This window comes from Trachypithecus francoisi, unplaced genomic scaffold (genome assembly GCF_009764315.1).
Source record: "Trachypithecus francoisi isolate TF-2019V2 unplaced genomic scaffold, Tfra_2.0 Lachesis_group1, whole genome shotgun sequence".
Taxonomy (NCBI): Eukaryota; Metazoa; Chordata; class Mammalia; order Primates; family Cercopithecidae; genus Trachypithecus; species Trachypithecus francoisi.
This window is the reverse complement of record NW_022681454.1, coordinates 97,217,274-97,235,234: the sequence shown is the minus strand read 5'-3', so window position 1 is coordinate 97,235,234 and position 17,961 is coordinate 97,217,274. Positions and strand designations below refer to the sequence as shown.

At 40.6% G+C, this 17,961-nt stretch overlaps 1 protein-coding gene across 9 annotated transcripts in view; it reads right to left on the bottom strand.

Annotated features, from left to right (window-relative positions):
* Nucleotides 1-8,570, bottom strand: part of RAP1GDS1 (Rap1 GTPase-GDP dissociation stimulator 1) — a 172,901-nt gene extending 164,331 nt beyond the window's left edge. For 7 of the 9 annotated variants that reach the window (XR_004438055.1, XM_033214865.1, XM_033214858.1 and 4 more), the window contains exon 1: nt 8,377-8,563. Coding sequence is in view for 6 of the 9 variants with exons in the window: in XM_033214858.1 (XP_033070749.1) it covers nt 8,377-8,380 (4 nt within the window). In the remaining 3 variants the exon portion in view is untranslated. Of the gene's footprint in view, nt 1-8,376 lie in introns of all 9 variants that reach the window. The other 2 variants (XM_033214859.1, XM_033214863.1) reach the window with 1 other exon arrangement.
* Between the last annotated feature and the right edge of the window lie 9,391 nt (nt 8,571-17,961).

The following is a 17,961-nucleotide window of genomic DNA, read 5'->3' as shown; positions in this document are numbered from 1 at the left end:
AACCAAAAATCCAAATGCTGCAATGTGCATTTCCTTTGAGTGTCACATCAGCATTCAAAAAGTTTCAGATTTTGGAGCATTTCAGATTTTGGATTAGGGATCCTCAACCTCTATTTTTATTTTATTTCAGCTATTGAGTTGTATGAGTTCCTGATTATTTTTACATGTTAACCCCTAATCGGATATATGGCTTGCAAATATTTCCCCTCATTACGTAAGCTGCCTTTTCATTTTGTTGATTGTTTCCTTTGCTATAGAGAAACTTACTAATTTGATGAAGTCCCACTTGTATATTTTTGCTTTTGTTGCCTGTGCTTCTGGTGCCATAAACAAAAAATCATTGCCAACACCAATATGGAGCTTTTCTCCAGTATTTTTTTGTGGGCATCTTATGCTTTTCAAATTCAAATCTTTTGTTTAAATTTCTGACCAATTTTGAGTTGATTTTTGTTTTTTTTTTTTTTGTTTTTTTTTTTTGTTTTTTTTTTTTTTTTTTTTGAGGCGGAGTCTTGCTCTGTCGCCGGGGCTGGAGTGCAGTGGCCGGATCTCAGCTCACTGCAAGCTCCGCCTCCCGGGTTCACTCCATTCTCCTGCCTCAGCCTCCCGAGTAGCTGGGACTACAGACGCCCGCCACCTCGCCCGGCTAGTTTTTTGTATTTTTTAGTAGAGACGGGGTTTCACAGTGTTCGCCAGGATGGTCTCGATCTCCTGACCTCGTGATCCGCCCGTCTCGGCCTCCCAAAGTGCTGGGATTACAGGCTTGAGCCACCGCGCCCGGCCGAGTTGATTTTTGTATACGGGGTGAATAAGGATCCAATGTCATTCTTCAGTATGTGGATATCTAGTTTTGACAACAGTGTTTATTGAAGAGATTGTCCTGTCCCCACTGTGTTTCCTTGGCTTTTTTTTTTTTTTTTTTTTTAAGATCAATTGACTGTAAATCCTTGGGTTTATTTCTGGCCTCTCTACTCTGTTCCATTGATCTATGTGTCTGCTTTTATGCCAGTACCATACTGTTTTGATCACTATAGCTTTGTAACATGACTTGAATCAGGTAGTGTGATGCCTCGGTCCTTGTTCTTCTTGCTCAAGATTATTTTGGCTATTCAGATATTTTGTGGCTCCATACAAATTTTAGAATTGTTTTGCTATTTCTGTGAAAAGTTTCATTGGAATTTTGATAAGGATTACATTGAATCTGCATATCACTTTCAGTAATATGAACATTGTAACAATATTAATTCTTTCAATTTATGAATATGGGATATGTTTATTTAATTCTTCAAATGTATCAATGTCTTACGGTTTTCAGTGTAGAGATCTTTCACTTTTTTGGTTAAATTTACTCCTAAATGTTTTATATTTTTGTAGCTACTGTAAATAGGATGGTTTTCTTGATTACATCCTCAGACAGTTTGCTGTTAGTGTACAGAAATGCTTCTGATTTTTCTATGCTGATTCTGTATCCTGAAACTTTACTGAATTCATTTATTAGGTCTAATAGTTTTTGTCTTTCAAGGAGTCTTTAAGGCTTTCTATGTATAAGATCATGCTATCTATAAACAGATCATTTTACTCTCCAATTTGAATGTTTTTTTTTTTTTCCTTTTTCTTGTCTATTTGCTCTGCTAGGACTTCTAGTATAGCAGTGGCAAGAGTGGGCATTCTTGTTTTTTTTCTCAAACTGAGATAAATCTTTCAGATTTTCACCACTAAGTGTGATGTTAGCTATGGGCTTGTCATATATGACCTTTACTATGTTTAGGCATATTCATTCTACACCAAATTTGTTGAGAGTTTTGAAAATGAAAGTAGGTTGAATTTTGTCAAATGCTTTTTCTGCATCAACTGAGATATCATATGATTTTTGTTCTTCATTCTGTTAATGTGGTGTATCACATTTATTGATTTGTGTATGTTCAACCATTCTTGCAACCCAGGGATAAATCCCACTTGATCATGATGTATGATCCTCTTAATGAGATGAGACTGCAAATCGAACCACAATGAGATACCATTTCACACCAGTCAGAATGGCTATTATCAAAAAGCAAAAAAAAAAAAAAAAAAAAAAACCAGAACAAAAAACAAAAAACAGTTGCTGTAAGGCTGTGGAGAAAAGAGAATGTTTTTACACTGTTAGTGGAAATACAAATTAGTTCAGACACTGTGGAATGCAATTTGGAGACTTCTCGGCGAACTTAAAACAGAACTACCATTTGACCCAGCAATCCCATTACTGGGTATATTTGCAGAGGAAAATAAATCATGCTACCAAAAAGACACATGCTCTTGGATCTTCATCGCAGCACTATTCACAACAACAAAGACATGAAATCAACCCAGGTGCCTATCAATAGTGGATTGGATAAAGAAAATGTGGCATATATATACCATGGAATACTATGCACCCACAAAAAAGAATGAAATCATGTCCTTTGCAGCAACATGGATGGAGCTGGAGGCCACTATCCTAAGCAAATTAACATGGAAACAAGAAACCCAAATACCACATGTTCTCATTTATAAGTGGAAGCTAAGCACTGGGTGTATATATGGACATAAAGATGAGAACAACAGACACTGGGGACTACTAGAGAGGGACAAATGGAGGGAGGTAAGGGCTGAAAAACTACCCATTGGGTACTATGCACAGTACCTGGGTGATGGGATTATTCATACTCTAAATTGTCAAGTAATATGCCCATGTAACAAGCCTGCACATCTACCTTCTGAAGCTAAACTAAAAGTTGAAATTATTTTTAAAAAAAGAACTAATACCAATCCTCCTCAAACTCTTTCCAAACAATGAAGAAAGGGAAATACTTCCAAACTCATTTAATGAGGCCAGCATGACCCTGATACCAAAGTCAGACAACGATACTACAAGAAAAGAAATTACAAGCTAATATCCTTAATAAACATAAATAGGAAAATCCTCAACAAAATACTGGCAAACTGAACTCAACATCAACATGTATTTTAAATTAAACTTTTTCCCCATCAGTTATCCAAACATTTGGCTATATAAAATTACATCAGGTTCCCAAAGGACTGGATCTTCCTCCTTCATTCCTCCTGATGTTCACGACTGGATATTAAAATTTAGGTAATTCTGATGGCTGTTGTCAGTGCCACCAATAACTCCAGAAATGGTATGTTCAATCTCAGGTTCAATCAGGAATTTCTGAAAACATCCAATTTCCCCAAAGTCACCTAGAAATTCCAAGATTCCACTATGAAAGCAAAATCACTTTGGTTCTTAAAACAAATTAAGGCTATTTCAACTTTTTAAATAGTAGTAGTACAGACTTCAGAATATGACTACCAAGGATAGTGAATTCAACCCTTCTCTCATATGAAAAAAGACATATACAAAACAGATATAATGCCAACTGAAGAAACATTTTTAAATTTACCAATCTAGCATCTATGCTTTTTTGAAATCACAAACTTTAGTAATTACTAGCTTTCAAAAATATTTTATCACCCTGCCTAGACTTGCAAAGATCAGGCAAAATTAGTATTTATTATTTAGCTATGAAAACCATTCCTGGACTTGGAAATACAGGCAAAATAAAATGACTATAAGTTTGATACATATCTACAGAGAAAAATACAACTCTAGGAATTAAAAATATAATTAGAAGTATACCTATAATCTAAAGAAGTCTCAAATTCACAAAGTCTAAGAGTAAAAGTGATAAAACCATTCATCAGTAAAGAGTATCACTTAGGCAAAATGCTGTACAAAATTATAAAATCATTCTAGACTCACTCTGCATGACAGACATTATAAAAATAAAAATTGTACTATACTAAGTCACAAAGACATTAAAAATGAAATGTCAAAGAAATGTGAGGCACTATGGTGAAATTAAAAATTATTCTTAGACAAGAAAACAGCACATCAGTCCATGTAAAATGGAACATTAAAATAATTTTTTAATATTTGTAAATTAAAATACATTTAAAATTTTAAAATATTTTCTAAAATGTAGTATGTCAAGCAGAGTGAGTTAAAAACATTTTTAAAAACCTATGTGTTCTCACAGATCTTTAAACAAGGTGAGAAATACAGCATGACTACACCTAGTGAACTGTTTCCACTTACTATTCACCTAGCCTTTACAGCTGACCTCCATATTACTAAACCTCTTAAAGTGGCTTTTTAGAAAAATATATTGGGTAATATCCCAACCAAAGCACTTAGAGCCTGTTCTCAGTCCTTACCATCCTCCTGACTGTTCTGAAAAAACAGACCTTATTGACTATTCACTCTTTCTTAAAACCAACCATATGCCAATTCTAGTCTTTCACTCTTCTGTGTTTTTCAGTGTGAAATCATACCATTCCTTCATCCCTAACTACGGGAAACTTAAGGAACCCCATTCCTCAAGATTCTTACCAGGGACAATTTTCCTCTTTTTCTTTGTTGACTCTCATCCTCTGATGTAACTTCAAGTATCACCTCAGGATATTTGTGGATAACTTCCAGATCTCTAATTCAAATTGTACACTCAAAAGTTAAAATAAATGTTTGTTAACTATTTTTTATCTAGTTTCAGTCAACAAATTTTTCTACATAGCTACTATGTGCCAGACACTAGTGTTAGAAATGTATTCAAATCCCAATATGACAACGTCCTTGTCATCAAGGAGCAGAGACTAAAGGACAGATCAAATAGTCTAACTCAATAGGTACAAAATTGGGTATCTATGTTTCCTCTTCCTGTTAACTGAATATGTATCAGGAAAGTCTCGTATCCTCATTATCACCCAGGCTAAAACCTGTGACTCTTCATTTTATACTCAATGGGTTGCCAAGTAAATCCTATTCTTTATTTGCAATATTCTATTCCCATTGCCATAACCTGGTTCAAGTCATTAAACATTTTCGTCCAAACTCCAACAACAATCTTCTGAAGTGTTCTCTAGTTTCTCATCCAAGCCATCCTGCACTCAACTGACAAATCTGCCTATACCACAGATGTGATCCATCACTTAACTGCATAAAAAAGTTGAGCGGTCTCTCAACAGGTAAGTCAGGTTAAAATTCTTCAGCTTGGCATTTTAGATCCTCCACTGTCTGGTCATTAGCTATCACTGTACTACTTTTTCATGTCTGTTACCCACTATTTCCTTAGCTTTTGCTCTAGCCAAACAATGTTGTTTAATCATACTCTGGAAACTCATAAAATGTTTCCCATCTCTCTATCTTCATTTATGTCATTTCTCCTCCAACCCCAGACCAACTCCATTCTGATTAAGAGTCTCATTTCTACCTTTAAGAAGTTTAATCCACCTTTGGTTCAAATAACACCATTTCTCTAAAACGTTCTCTCCATTCTCTGAATCTATAATATATGTAAAAGTCTTTTATATAACTCATACATTTACTTCTATTATAATTTGTGTGTCATATTGTACACTGTAGTACAGTATACTGCACACTGTTGATATCCAACAAACACTAAACGTATGTTGAATCTGAAATATGACATATACATAAAATAGTAGCTATGGCCATAAAGTCATACAGGAATTTTCTTTCACTCTCTTGTGTAGGAAATTATTGCTATAAGAATATATATATATATATATTTTTTTTTCTGAGACGGAGTTTCGCTCTTGTTGCCCAGGCTAGAGTGCAATGGCATGATCTCGGCTCACTGCAACCTCCGCCTCCCGGGTTCAAGTGATTCTCCTGCCTCAGCCTCCCACACAGCTGGGATTACAGGCGCCGGTCACCATGCCCGGCTAATTTTTTTTTGTATTTTTAGTAGAGACAGGGTTTCATCAAGTTAGTCGGGCTGGTCTCCAACTCCTGACCTCAGGTGATCCACTTGCTCGGCCTCCCGAAGTGCGTGCCCAGCCGAGCACATCTTTAAAAATCAACCTTATTTATTTCTTTTGACAAATTAAAAAGCACTTCTCCCTCCCCTCATCATTAACCAGTATACCTTCTACCTTCTTATGGGTACATGAATTGTAATACTAACTTCCTTGGCTCAGATATAAAACTGTTACCCAAGGTTTCAATTTTAAATTATCATATGTACTTACTGATCATACATGAAACTGCCTTACCATTGCCTGAGGTTGACTCAAAACCTACCTACAGTGTACTGGGAGGCATGGTACAATTATACCTTTCTGTTTCTGCTTATCCCCCAACTAGGTAATATGTGCCAGTCCAAATGTTTGTTCAGAGACTAAATCTTCAGATGCAAAAGTTGAAAATAATGGGTGGTTTTAAATTTGCCAAAGATTTACTGAATTCCTATTTGAAAAGCACTATGGGGAACACACACAAAAAAAGACATTTTTCATCTTCTGGGACTCATGATTAAATGCACAGCACACACACATAAACAACTCCATTATATGGCAGATTATATAAGTGCTAAAAAGCTTCTAACAAGGTACAAACAGTGCTTATGAAGAGAGAGAGATTAACCAAAGAGTATCAGAGATGGCTTCAAAATGAGAGATAGGTTTCTATTTGGCCCTTTTTAAAAATCAAGCAATAGCATTCAAGATTTTGAAGATGATATTTAAGTAGATAATTTAATCTCTTAGGTATTTTTATTCACTAGTGTAACGAAATTGGATTTTTTCCACTGAAAAAGTACGGATTTAACATGTAAGTTACCATGTTAAATGGTTTGTTTGAGGCTCACGTGGAAACATAGGAAAATGTATTCTTCAAGCCAAACTTGAACTTACAGTCCAATATCAGATAGGGTTATTGGACATACCGTGTATTTCCTTTGAACATACACACATTTATCTGTGTATGTACGTTCAAAGGAAACATACATAAACGTGTGTATGTGACGGAAATACAACGCTTGTCCAATAATCTGATATAATACCTATTTAAAATTCTACTTTCTCTTTTTAAGAGAAAGAGTAGACACGCATAAATGGCCCACCCAATTTTTACAGAAATTTGTTCAGCATATCAAGAGTACTCACATTAAAAAAAAAAAAAAACTTAACTGAAAATAAAATTCAGAGCTGTAGACCTTTTTTGATTCATACCACCTCCTCCATCAACCCTGGCCTCTTCCAGATATATGGCCAAAGGTCGGGATCAAAGCCTGAAGTATTTGCTGTTCCAGAAAACTCTATGGACACCATTCCCAGGTTTAGATACTTCTTGAAGATTCTGAGTTGCGCAACCTAACTCTGAACGTGTTGAGCACTGTATTAACAGATGAAAGGATCACATTCATCTCAATCTTTAAATAACTCGCACAGAAGGGGTGGGAAAAGTCCCAGTTGACAGATGCCAAGGGAGCAAATTTTAAAAAGAGGAAATTATGACAGACAGGGGTGGAAGCAAACTGGGGAACTTAGTACAAGTCGCTACTATTAAAAGAAACTTTGAGCTCTTAATTACACGACAGCATTCATCAGACGTTTCTGTGATTACTGAATGTAACAGTTAAGCAATAGATGATGTAAAAAAATTAGGTTAAATTTATACATCGTTTTATAAAACATATTTGCTCTTAAATATCTCATCCAAACCAATATCTTCAGATTAACTATAAATACAAAAGAACTAAAATCAGATTATGCAGATTAGACAGGGGGAAGCTGGGAAAGAATAACTACCATGTAAGTTCGGTAACAACGTTACAGGGCGCAGTTTCCTGCTACAGAAGACAGACGAAGGAATCCAAAAAATAGGCTGAGTACAGGAATATTGCACACTGTAGTCACCCAGCACTAATTCTACAGCGAGCGGCTCTATCCTGCCTCACGTTCCTCGTGGCCTCTGACAAGTCATCCTTTCAACCTATGAGGCTGTCCGCTCTCCCCCTTGGAAAATAATTTCCGTGCAGGTTGTAAGATCTCCCTCACAAACTACTTGCTTCCACTTCCCCGCCCGGGATGAGGACTCTCCACGACGGGGAAAGGTCGCACTGACAGAGAAGGAAGTTACACGAAGTGGTCGTGGTCGGACCCGAGCCTCGAGCTCAGCAGCCGCGGGGGAAAAGGAAGCGGGCGGCCTCCGGAGAAACGGGGATGGAGCCGCGGATGCGAGCCCGCGAGGCAGGCTCCGTGGTGCCCTGGCACCGGCAGGAAGAATGGAGGAGGGGAGGCGAGACTGCGAGGTGCCGGGGAGCCGGGCGGCGGTCCGGCCCGCGGCCGACCCCACCCCAGCCCGCGCTCGGGACCCTCCCAGCCCCTGCACCCGGCGTGCGTTCCGCGTGCGCCGACTCTCCCCGGAGGAACAGCCACCGTCTCACACCCGGGGACTGGAGAAATCCGGCAACTTTGCGCGAGAAATGCTTCCCACCCTGCAGCACGCCGAGAAAGAAAAAAATGTCAGGCGATGACGGGGGAGGAAGGATGACTTACCCATGTTGCTCCCCGAGGGTGAGGAACCGGCGGGGCGAGGCGAAGGTCTCCGGTGCGGGCGGCGCGGCTCTGTGTCCTCCCTCTACCTCCGTCTCTCCCGCAGCCAGGGAGGGACCCACGGGGGGCGGCCGCCGGGGAGGAGCAGCTGGTGCTGCTGCAGGCGGCGCGGCCGCGGCGGGGACGAGCGGCGGGGGGCGGGGCGGGGCGGGGCGGGGCGGGGCTGGCGGGCGCAGCCTGCGGCGGGCGCGGCTCCGAGCGGGCGGCGGAGGCGCGATAGCCTGCCTGAAGAGCGCCGGCCCCGACTCGCGGCCCGAGAGCGCCCCGCCCTCTCCACCGAGCATGCTCAGTGCCTTTTCCACCCCTCCCTCTGTGGCCAGCAAGGCTAAGCGTGCGGGTGGGCGTGTGTTTGCAGACCGGCTGCAGCCGCGGCAGAGGATCTTCATGGCGGCCGTCTGAGGGGCGGAGGGTGGGCCCGGAGAAAGCAGCGAATGGGGCTATTGAGCCCGATCTGCTAGCAGAGGACTCACCGCTGCCTTGCTTTCCCACCCTGACCCACCAACCCCCCACCCAGAACCCGGGCCCGCCTTCTTTATGGGACGACCCGGCCGCACAGGCCAGAATTAACCGGAGAAGAGGCTGAGCCGCCGCAGAGCCGGGAGGGGTAGTGGGAAGCCAAAGCTGACGCCTCGACACGAAGCTGGAGAGGACGTGTAGGCGACTAGGCCTGCGCCTCTTGGGGACACCTGAGGACGCCCGCTGGGCAACTGGCCGAGGAGCGGCCGCCGGGAGGGTGCTCTATAGCAGGCGTGTCATTGGGACAGTTAAGGCTGCTCTAGCAGTGGCGAGATTAGAAACACAGGTCCCGGCAGCGAGGAGAGCGCCCGCCCCAGGATTTCCTTGAAGAGTGTGTGGTTCTCCCTCCCGGAGGAGCGCGGCCTTCCGTTCCTCGGAGGGTGCTGGAAAGGCCCTTTAACCGGGGTGCCGTCGGGCTCCATCCTGCTCTCTGTGAAAGCGGGAGGAACTACGTTCCCCAGGCTTGAAAATAGGCGTCCTGCTGGGTTGGCGGCGGCACAGCCAAGCTAACCCGGCGGAGGTCCTGTGATCCCGGGGCTGCCGCCCGCTCCCACCACCACCTCGGCCGCGGAGAGAACCTGAGAGGGCGCTCCCACTGAGGGCGTCCTCCCGACCTGGCCTGCGCGTGAGGCCGGGGCTGGCTTCAGTCCTCTGCCCTGGGAGAGGAGGCTGGAGGAAACCCTAATCTTGCCCTGGCCCCTCCTGGGTGGGGTGCGGAATCTGGTCGCTCTCCGAGGCGCAGCGACCGCAGTCCTTCAGGGGAGAGGGTGCAGTCAGCAGTACAACCTGTGGGAGAAAGATAGCTGAATCGAGGTGTCTTTCCGCTGTCAACTTTCACTCGGTCAATCCAATGTTGAGACAGGGCTTTTTTTTTGTTTTTTAATTAGTCACCTATTGTCACAGACATCAGTTTCTGCTGGGTGACTGGTATTTCGAGCACACAAATCTGAAGGGGCCCTGTAATTTGTTAAGCAAAGAGCAGGTTTTATGTGATTTTTCTACAGTAAGAAACGATAATTAAAAAGGTTTAGTAAAACAGGAAAATACGATTTAACTGCTAAAGTCAACTATATGGGACTTTTCTGATGCACGAGACTATCAGGCATCTCACTCTCTTAGGATGATGCTCTTCTTGTTTGCCTCTCAAAATAATCACACTACATTAGTTCCCCAGGGATGCTGTAACATACCACAAATTGGGTGGCTTAGAACAACAAATTATTATCTCACAATTCTGGAGGCCAGAAGTTTGAAATCAAGGTGTAGGCAGGGCTATGCTCCCTCTGAGGGCACTAGGGAAGCATCTCGTTCAGGCCTCTCTCGTAGCTTCTGGTAGTTTCTTGGTATGTGGCAGCAAAATTCCAATCTGAACATGGCTGTTTTCCCAGTGTTCTTGTGTGTTCAAATTTCCCTTTTTAATAAGAACAGCAGTCATAACATATTAGGGGCGAACCATCCTCCAGTATAACCTCGTGAACATTAATTATATCTGCAGTGATCCTATTTCCAAATCAGGTCACTTCTAAGGTACTAGGGGTTAGGACTTCTACATACGAATCTGGCCAGCCTGGCCAACATGACGAAACCCCAATCCTAACTAAAAATACAAAAAATTAGCCGGGGTCAGGCACAATGGCTCAAACGTCTGTAATCCTAACACTTTGGGAGGCCAAGGCGGGCGGATCATTTAAGGTGAGGAGTTGGAGACCAGCCTGGCCAACATGGCGAAACCCCATTTCTACTACAAAATAATAAATAAATAAATTAGCTGGGCGTGGTGGCACGTGCCTGTAATCCCAGCTACTTGGGAGGCTGAGGCAGGAGAATCGCTTGAACCCGGGAGGCGGAGGTAACAGTGAGCTGAGATTGCACCACTGCACTCCAGCCTGGGCCACAGAGCAAGACCCTGTGTCAATTAAAAAAAAAAAAGAATCGGGGAGGGGTACACAAATCAACGCATAATACACCAATGCAGACCCCACCCTCAGGGCCCCTCACTGCCCCCACATCTGCCATGTCACACATTCATTTTGTTACTCCTCCAGAAGACGATGTACTGAGTCCTAATGCACTGGTGTTGTAACCATAGTGAGAACCAATACTCATTGTTACTTGCAGAAGTCAATTACTTCCAGACTGGTATATTGCCTACTCCTTGCACACACGATGCTACCTCCCTTCCCCTCTCCTTTCTTGTTCTGTTATAAAAATATAACGTTTCTTTCTCATATCTTTACTTTCTTCCTTTATGTGTTTATTCAAAAGTTACCTGCATGAGATCTTCCCTGGTTATCTTACCTAAAATTTCAACACTCCTTCCCATTTCATATCCCCACTTCTATACTTTATTTTTTTCCTTCGCACTTATCAGTAAGATAATACATATTTTGCTTTTGGACTGTCTTCCACATTAAATGTAAGTTCCCCTAGGGAAATAATTTTTGTCTGCTTTATTTACCATGCCTAAACAGTGCTAGCACATAGCAAGTGCTTAATAAAAATTTGCCAGGTATGGTGGCTCACGCCTATAATTCCAGCATTTAGGGAGGCTGAGAAAGGAGGATCAGAGGATCACTTGAGGTCAGGATCACTTGAGGTCAGGATCTTGAGAGCAGCCAGTACAAGATAGCGACACCTTATATCTACATCTCTTGACATCAGGGATGTCAAGAGACTCTTCCAAAATCAATCTACTAATACCCATATTGCAGGTTAGGCAATGGTCAGGATTTTATCAGGCCTGCTACAAAACAAAGGAAGTTCTGGCCCAGTGCAAAGGTTTTCAACTTCAATCTAGGAAATGTCATATTTATAAAGTATCAGATTTATTTGAATGACAATTTCTTTTGAAAATTGGTTTATGATTAGCTAAATAGCTGTTATGGGGGAGTATCAAGGAAAATGTCTTTTAGAAAAGATCGGAAGCAGTACATTTTGGCAAGACTTATAACTTACCTCATTGATGCATGTAAGCTTAAAGAGGTTAGAGGGTGATTTAAATTCTTTAGAGGAAATCGATTGGGAGGGGCAACACAACAGGAAGTAGAAAGAGAGGAGAGAATGTTCTTTAAAAGTATAATAGGGAACTGATTGCCTCCTCTTCACCAAGATGTTCTGAATATCATTTAAGGGAATTTCACTGGATTAGTTAATTGAACTTTGCAGTGATAGAAAATGATTTGGCAGTGAACAACCTTCTGCCTAAACTGTTTATTTTTCAAAGACTTTGTTGGTGAGATTCAGTTAGTCCGGGTTGAACAACTGAAATGTCTTAACCTCAATGTAACCTCTTTCTCCCCTACTCTCCATTTGTTTAATATTTTAGCCATTTTCTAAATGTTGTAAAATCTAAATTGTTTTCATAGGCTGTCATCTCAAACTAATGTCTACATATTTCAAGCAACTACAGACTAGATTACATACAGTTTTTAGATGGGACATACCACTTTAAAATCAGTCATAAAATCAGAAGAAAAACCTCCATTTATTCTGAGCTCAGCACTGTGCTAGATACTATAAGAAATAGCTGTAAGGGCTGGGCGCGGTGGCTCACGCCTGTAATCTCAGCACTTTGGGAGGCCGAGGTGGGCAGATCATGAGGTCAGGAGATCGAGACCATCCTGGATAACACAGTGAAATCCCATCTCTGCTAAGAATACGAAAAATAAGCCAGCCGTGATGGCGGGTGCTTGTAGTCCCAGCTACTCAGGAGGCTGAGGCAGGAGAATGGCGTGAACCCGGGAGGCAGAGCTTGCAGTGAGCCGAGAACCTGCCACTGCACTCCAGCCTGGGTGACAGAACAAGACTCCCTCTCAAAAAAAAAAAAAAAAAAAAAAAATCGCTATAAGTACATATCATGCAAAACAAGAGAGTAAGACCAATCTCTCTTAAAAGTCTGTTCCTACTAGTATAAGGAGAACATACCTGTAGAAAGGATATAATTTTCTAGAAAGGATGGGAAGAAAATTATTCACTTCAAGACAGGGAAACAGCATGAGGTAAGACACCTATATGCCATATTCATAAGACCATTAAAAAGAGTACATATTGGCCGAATGTGGTTGCTCACACCTGTAATCCCAGCACTTTGGGAGGCCAAGGCAGGCGGATCACTTGAAGTCAGGAGTTCAAGACCAGCCTGGCCAACATAATGAAACCTCATCTCTACTAAAAATACAAAAATTAGCTGGGCCTGGTGGCACGTGCCTGTGGTCCCCAGCTACTTGGGAGGCTGAAGCAGGAGAATCACCTTAACCCAGGAGGTGGAAGTTGCAGTGAGCCAAGACTGCACCACTGCACTCCAGCCTGAGTGAGGGAGTGAGACTCTGTCTAAAAAAAAAAAAAAAAGATGCAGGGGTACTTATTGTGGTATCTTGAGAAATAAGATTAAAAATTTACTATGAAGAACAGATTGTGAGGGGCTGAAAAAGCCAGCCATAAGAATTTAAACTTGATAAGTTAGGAAATAAGAAACCATTGAAAGTTTCTTGAGAAATGGAATAGCGTGGCAAAAACAGAATTGAAAGAGGAGAAGTAGTGCATCAAAGAAAGTAATATTTATTGTTATTTAATAATATTACAATTTTAGTAATTGTTGTAATTTTTTTTTCTTTTTTTTCTTTTTTTTTTTTTTTTTTGAGACAGAGTTTCACTCCGTTGCCCTGTCTGGAGTACAATGGTGTGATCTTGGCTCACTGCAACCTCCACCTCCTGGGTTCAACCAATTCTTCTGCCTCAGCCTCCTGAGTAGCTGGGACTACAGGCACCCTCCACCACACCCAGCTAATTTTTGTATTTTTAGTAGAGATGGGGTTTCACCATATTGGCCAGGCTGGTCTCGGACTCCTAACCTCGTGATCTGCCCGCCTCAGCCTCCCAAAATGTCGGGATTACAGGTGTGAGCCACCGCACCCGGCTGTAATTATTGTGATTTAAGTAATATTGAGAGATGCGTCATTCTGTCTGGGAATTAGGTACACAGGGTGAATTTTTGGTCCTGAAAGAGTGTAGTGATAGAGACAGACAAGTAAATAGTTAAAATACAGTGCTACAACTACCACACTGGGGTAGTGTGGAAGAATATGGGTATAACATTTAACTCTATCATAGAAAGCCTCCTGGAGAAGATGCTATCTGAGCAGAGACCTGAGGAATGAATAGAGTCAACTAGGCAGAGGGCTAAATGTACACAGACCTGGAGGCAAGAGTTTGAATCTTTAAGAAACCTGCAAGCAGTGCTTTCTGGCTAGCATGAAGCATGCAAAGATGTAGGGAAAGAGAGAAGGTCATGGGACAAGAATGAAGAAGTTAGAGGGATCAAATCTTGTAGGGCCTTGACATCTGACCTAAGATATTGGACAGTATCCTAAGGGAATCAGGAGCCATTAGAGGGTCTTAAGTTTAAAAGCAACATTGTTAAATTTATATTTTAGTAGTTGCAAAGTAGAAAATGGCTAAGATACACCTAATGTAAATGACGAGTTAATGGGTGCAGCACACCAACATGGCACATGTATATATATGTAACAAACCTGCGCGTTGTGCACATGTACCCTAGAACTTAAAGTATAATTAAAAAAAAGAAAATGGCTAATAACGGAGTGTAGACCAGAGACTGAGAGACTATTAAGAGACTCTTGTAATATTCCAGATGTGAACTGAAGTAAATTAAAAGCAGTGGGGTTAGAGAGTAATGGACAGTCTTGAGAAATATTAAGGAAGTAGTATTGGCTTGATGATTGATTAGAGGTTGTGTGGAATTATTTATGTGTCAGAAATTCTCATATATTACTATTAAATAATATAACAGTGCTATGTATGAAGTATTATTATGTCAGCTTTACAAATAATGAAAAATGCTCAGAGATTAAATAATTTAACTTAGGATCTATAACTAATAAGTAAAAAAAGCAGAAGTAATTTCTAAGCCTCTCTGGCTCAGATCCTCACAGCAAAAATAATATGCAGATAAATGTGTTGAGGGAAAATGCCCTATATATTGTGTGACCTCCACACATTAAAAAATAATACAATGTTATAAAATATCTTTATTTCAATAAAGATGTTCATGCCTTTAAAATATGATTTATCAATATTTGTTCCTACTCTTAAATTTACAGATATAAGAAGAATCTCTGTATTACTATCATATCATTTTATGAATGGATGTTTAACAAAGATACTTTTGATTAAGACATAGGTTCAGTTATTCTTGAAATAATATTTAGCCTATTTTATAATAATTTCAACTGGCTTTGCCGTTCTGCCCACCTCAGTTCTTAACTCGTTCTTAGGAGTGATATCCACTCAGAGAAGAATGAGCTCTCATTTTAAAGAAGCCTTACTGAGTTTTCTCACATTATTATATCTTCCACATTTCATAATAAAGTTGTGCCAAAGTAAAATAAGAGGTGGCTTGAGAACACCAAGAAACCTGATGGCTGACAACATTACCATAGCGGGAAAGAGAGTCCAGGAAATGAGAATGTCGAGTCTCATTCCACCGCTAACATTTCTGATAGTTAATTTTGTCTCTCTGAGCAGTTAACTTTGTCTCTGGCTCTCGTAATTCCTGTTGGTAAAAATTGTGAATTATAATATCTGCATGTCAAGGGGAGAAGCCATGAATTGTCTTTCAAATGTAAGAAATATATTTCTCATGGAGTTTGGTTCTAGTAGAGGGATTTAGTTCTACCACCTAAAATCATCTCCACTGTCCACCCTCCACCCTACCTACCTACATGTACACATGTTCACAGACTCACTGAAGACATCCTCCACGTCTTAAAGCATTCCATTCTTTCTACCTCGGTCTAGCCTAAGGGAAAACTGGGAAGTAACTGAAATTTGTCCTTGATGCTCTTGGAATTATTTGTATCAGAAACTCTCATATAAGGCTAACCACATAAGTTAGTTTTGTTACAGATAAGGACATAGAGAATCAAAATATTTTAATTAGTTTGTCTAATGTCACATGACCAATGCAATGTAGAATTGGAATTTGAACATGGTCTGTTTGATTTCAAAGTCCATAGTCTTTCCATTTCATCACACTGCCTTGGGTAAATTTGTTCCTCACCCCTAAGCTTACCTCCACTGTGACATTCCATGAGAAAGAGAAGTCTATCTTACCTACTTCTCCACACTGGCATGGTTACCTGTCTGGTTCAGTTTCTATCTAGAAGTGCTTTCCTTTCCAGAGCAATAGGAAGCTAGTCAAGTAATCTATGCCAATAGGCTTATAACCATCCCTTCCAAAGTCTTGTGAAATAGGTATATGTGTTTTAAAAGTGGTCTTTTAAGCAAAAATAAAGTACAATTGACCCTTGAACAACACAAGGTTGAATGTTATGGGTCCACATATACCTGGATTTTCTTCTGCTTCTGCCACACCTAAGAGAGTAAAACCAACCCCTCGTGTTCCTCCCCCTCCTCAGTCTACTCAGTGCAAAGACAATGAGGATGAAGACTTTTATGATCATCCACTTCCACTTAATAAATAGTAAATATATTTTCTCTTCCTTATTATTTTCTTAACATTTCCTCTCACTTTATGGTAAGAATGCAGTATATAATATAAAACACTCAAAACTATGAGATAATTGACTGCTTATCTTATCAGTAATGTCAACAAGTAAGCTATTAGTAGCTAAGTTTTAAGGCAGTCAAATTAAAGTTATATAGAGACTTTTGATGCGGATTTGGGGGACAGTGCTCCTAACTCCTAAATTGTTCAAGGGTCAGCTGTAATTCAAAACGGTGTTTCTGATGAGATTATCTTGCTTCCTTCATATACTTCTATGTAGCTCCAGTTGCCAATAATTACCCATCCTCCCATCTCTTAGGGTTTTTCTAGATCCTCTTGAAGTCTCTGCCATCTCCTTTTCAAGGATCCTCTTTTATCTCCTTGAAAGTTCACCTGAAGACTCACTTCCTTTAGGAGACATTTTCTAATTGAATCTCAGCCAGTCCTGATTAAGCAATTCTTAGTATTTGCAAAAGTTCTGTAATAAAAGCTGGCTTATTCAGCCTTCTGAATGGGAAAACCTCATTAACCAGCATGTCTACTTACCTACAGTTCACTAATAATTGATTCTCATATGATGATCCTGAGGGGCTGCAAGATTCTAAAATACTAAAGGCTGAATGAAGTTTGCTTAATGTAGTTGTGTTAGTTTCTTATGGCTGTTATAACAATTATCCCAGATTTAGTGGCTTCAAACCACACAAATTTATTATCTTACAGTTCTGGAGATCAGAAGTCCAAAATGGATCCCACTGAGCTAAAATCAAGGTGTGGACAGGGCAGTGCTTCTTTCTGGAGGCTTTAGGGGATAATCTGTTTACTTGCCCTTTCAAGCTTCTGGAGGTTGCCTGCTTTCCTTAGTTTGTGGCCCCTGCCAGCCAGCAATCGCATCACTCAACCTCTGCTGCTGTAATCACATCTTTCACCCTCCTGCCGCTTTCTTTCGCTTATGAAAACCCTTGTGGTTATATCCAGTCTGCCCAAATAATCCAGGATCATCCCATGCTTCTTAATTTAATCACATCTGCAAAACCCCTTTTGCCACATAAGGTGCCATATTCACAGGGTCTAGGGATTAGGACATGCATATGAGCATCTTAGGGGAGTGGGACAGGGCATTATTTTGCTTACCTCAGTAGTTAATATCAAATTTATTTTGTTCCAATTTTTAAAAATTAGTAAGAACCTATATGTATAAATGATACATATGTGATATGTATATGTAAATTTACTTAATAAATGTATTAACTTTCTCTAATCATGCTGGAAAATAGACTTTTCTTACTTTTTATTTTATATGTGTGCTTTAATCATTTTATTGACATACATTTTTGTCTTTTCAGATGTACCATAAATTTCCTTTTTATGTCCTTTTTTCCCTCCTAAAACTTAGTCAAAGTTCCACATTGTAATTTTCAATAAGCATCATTAACTTGACCCCCGCATTCTTGAAGTAGCATCTCTCTAAGGCATTTGCACTTTTAGAA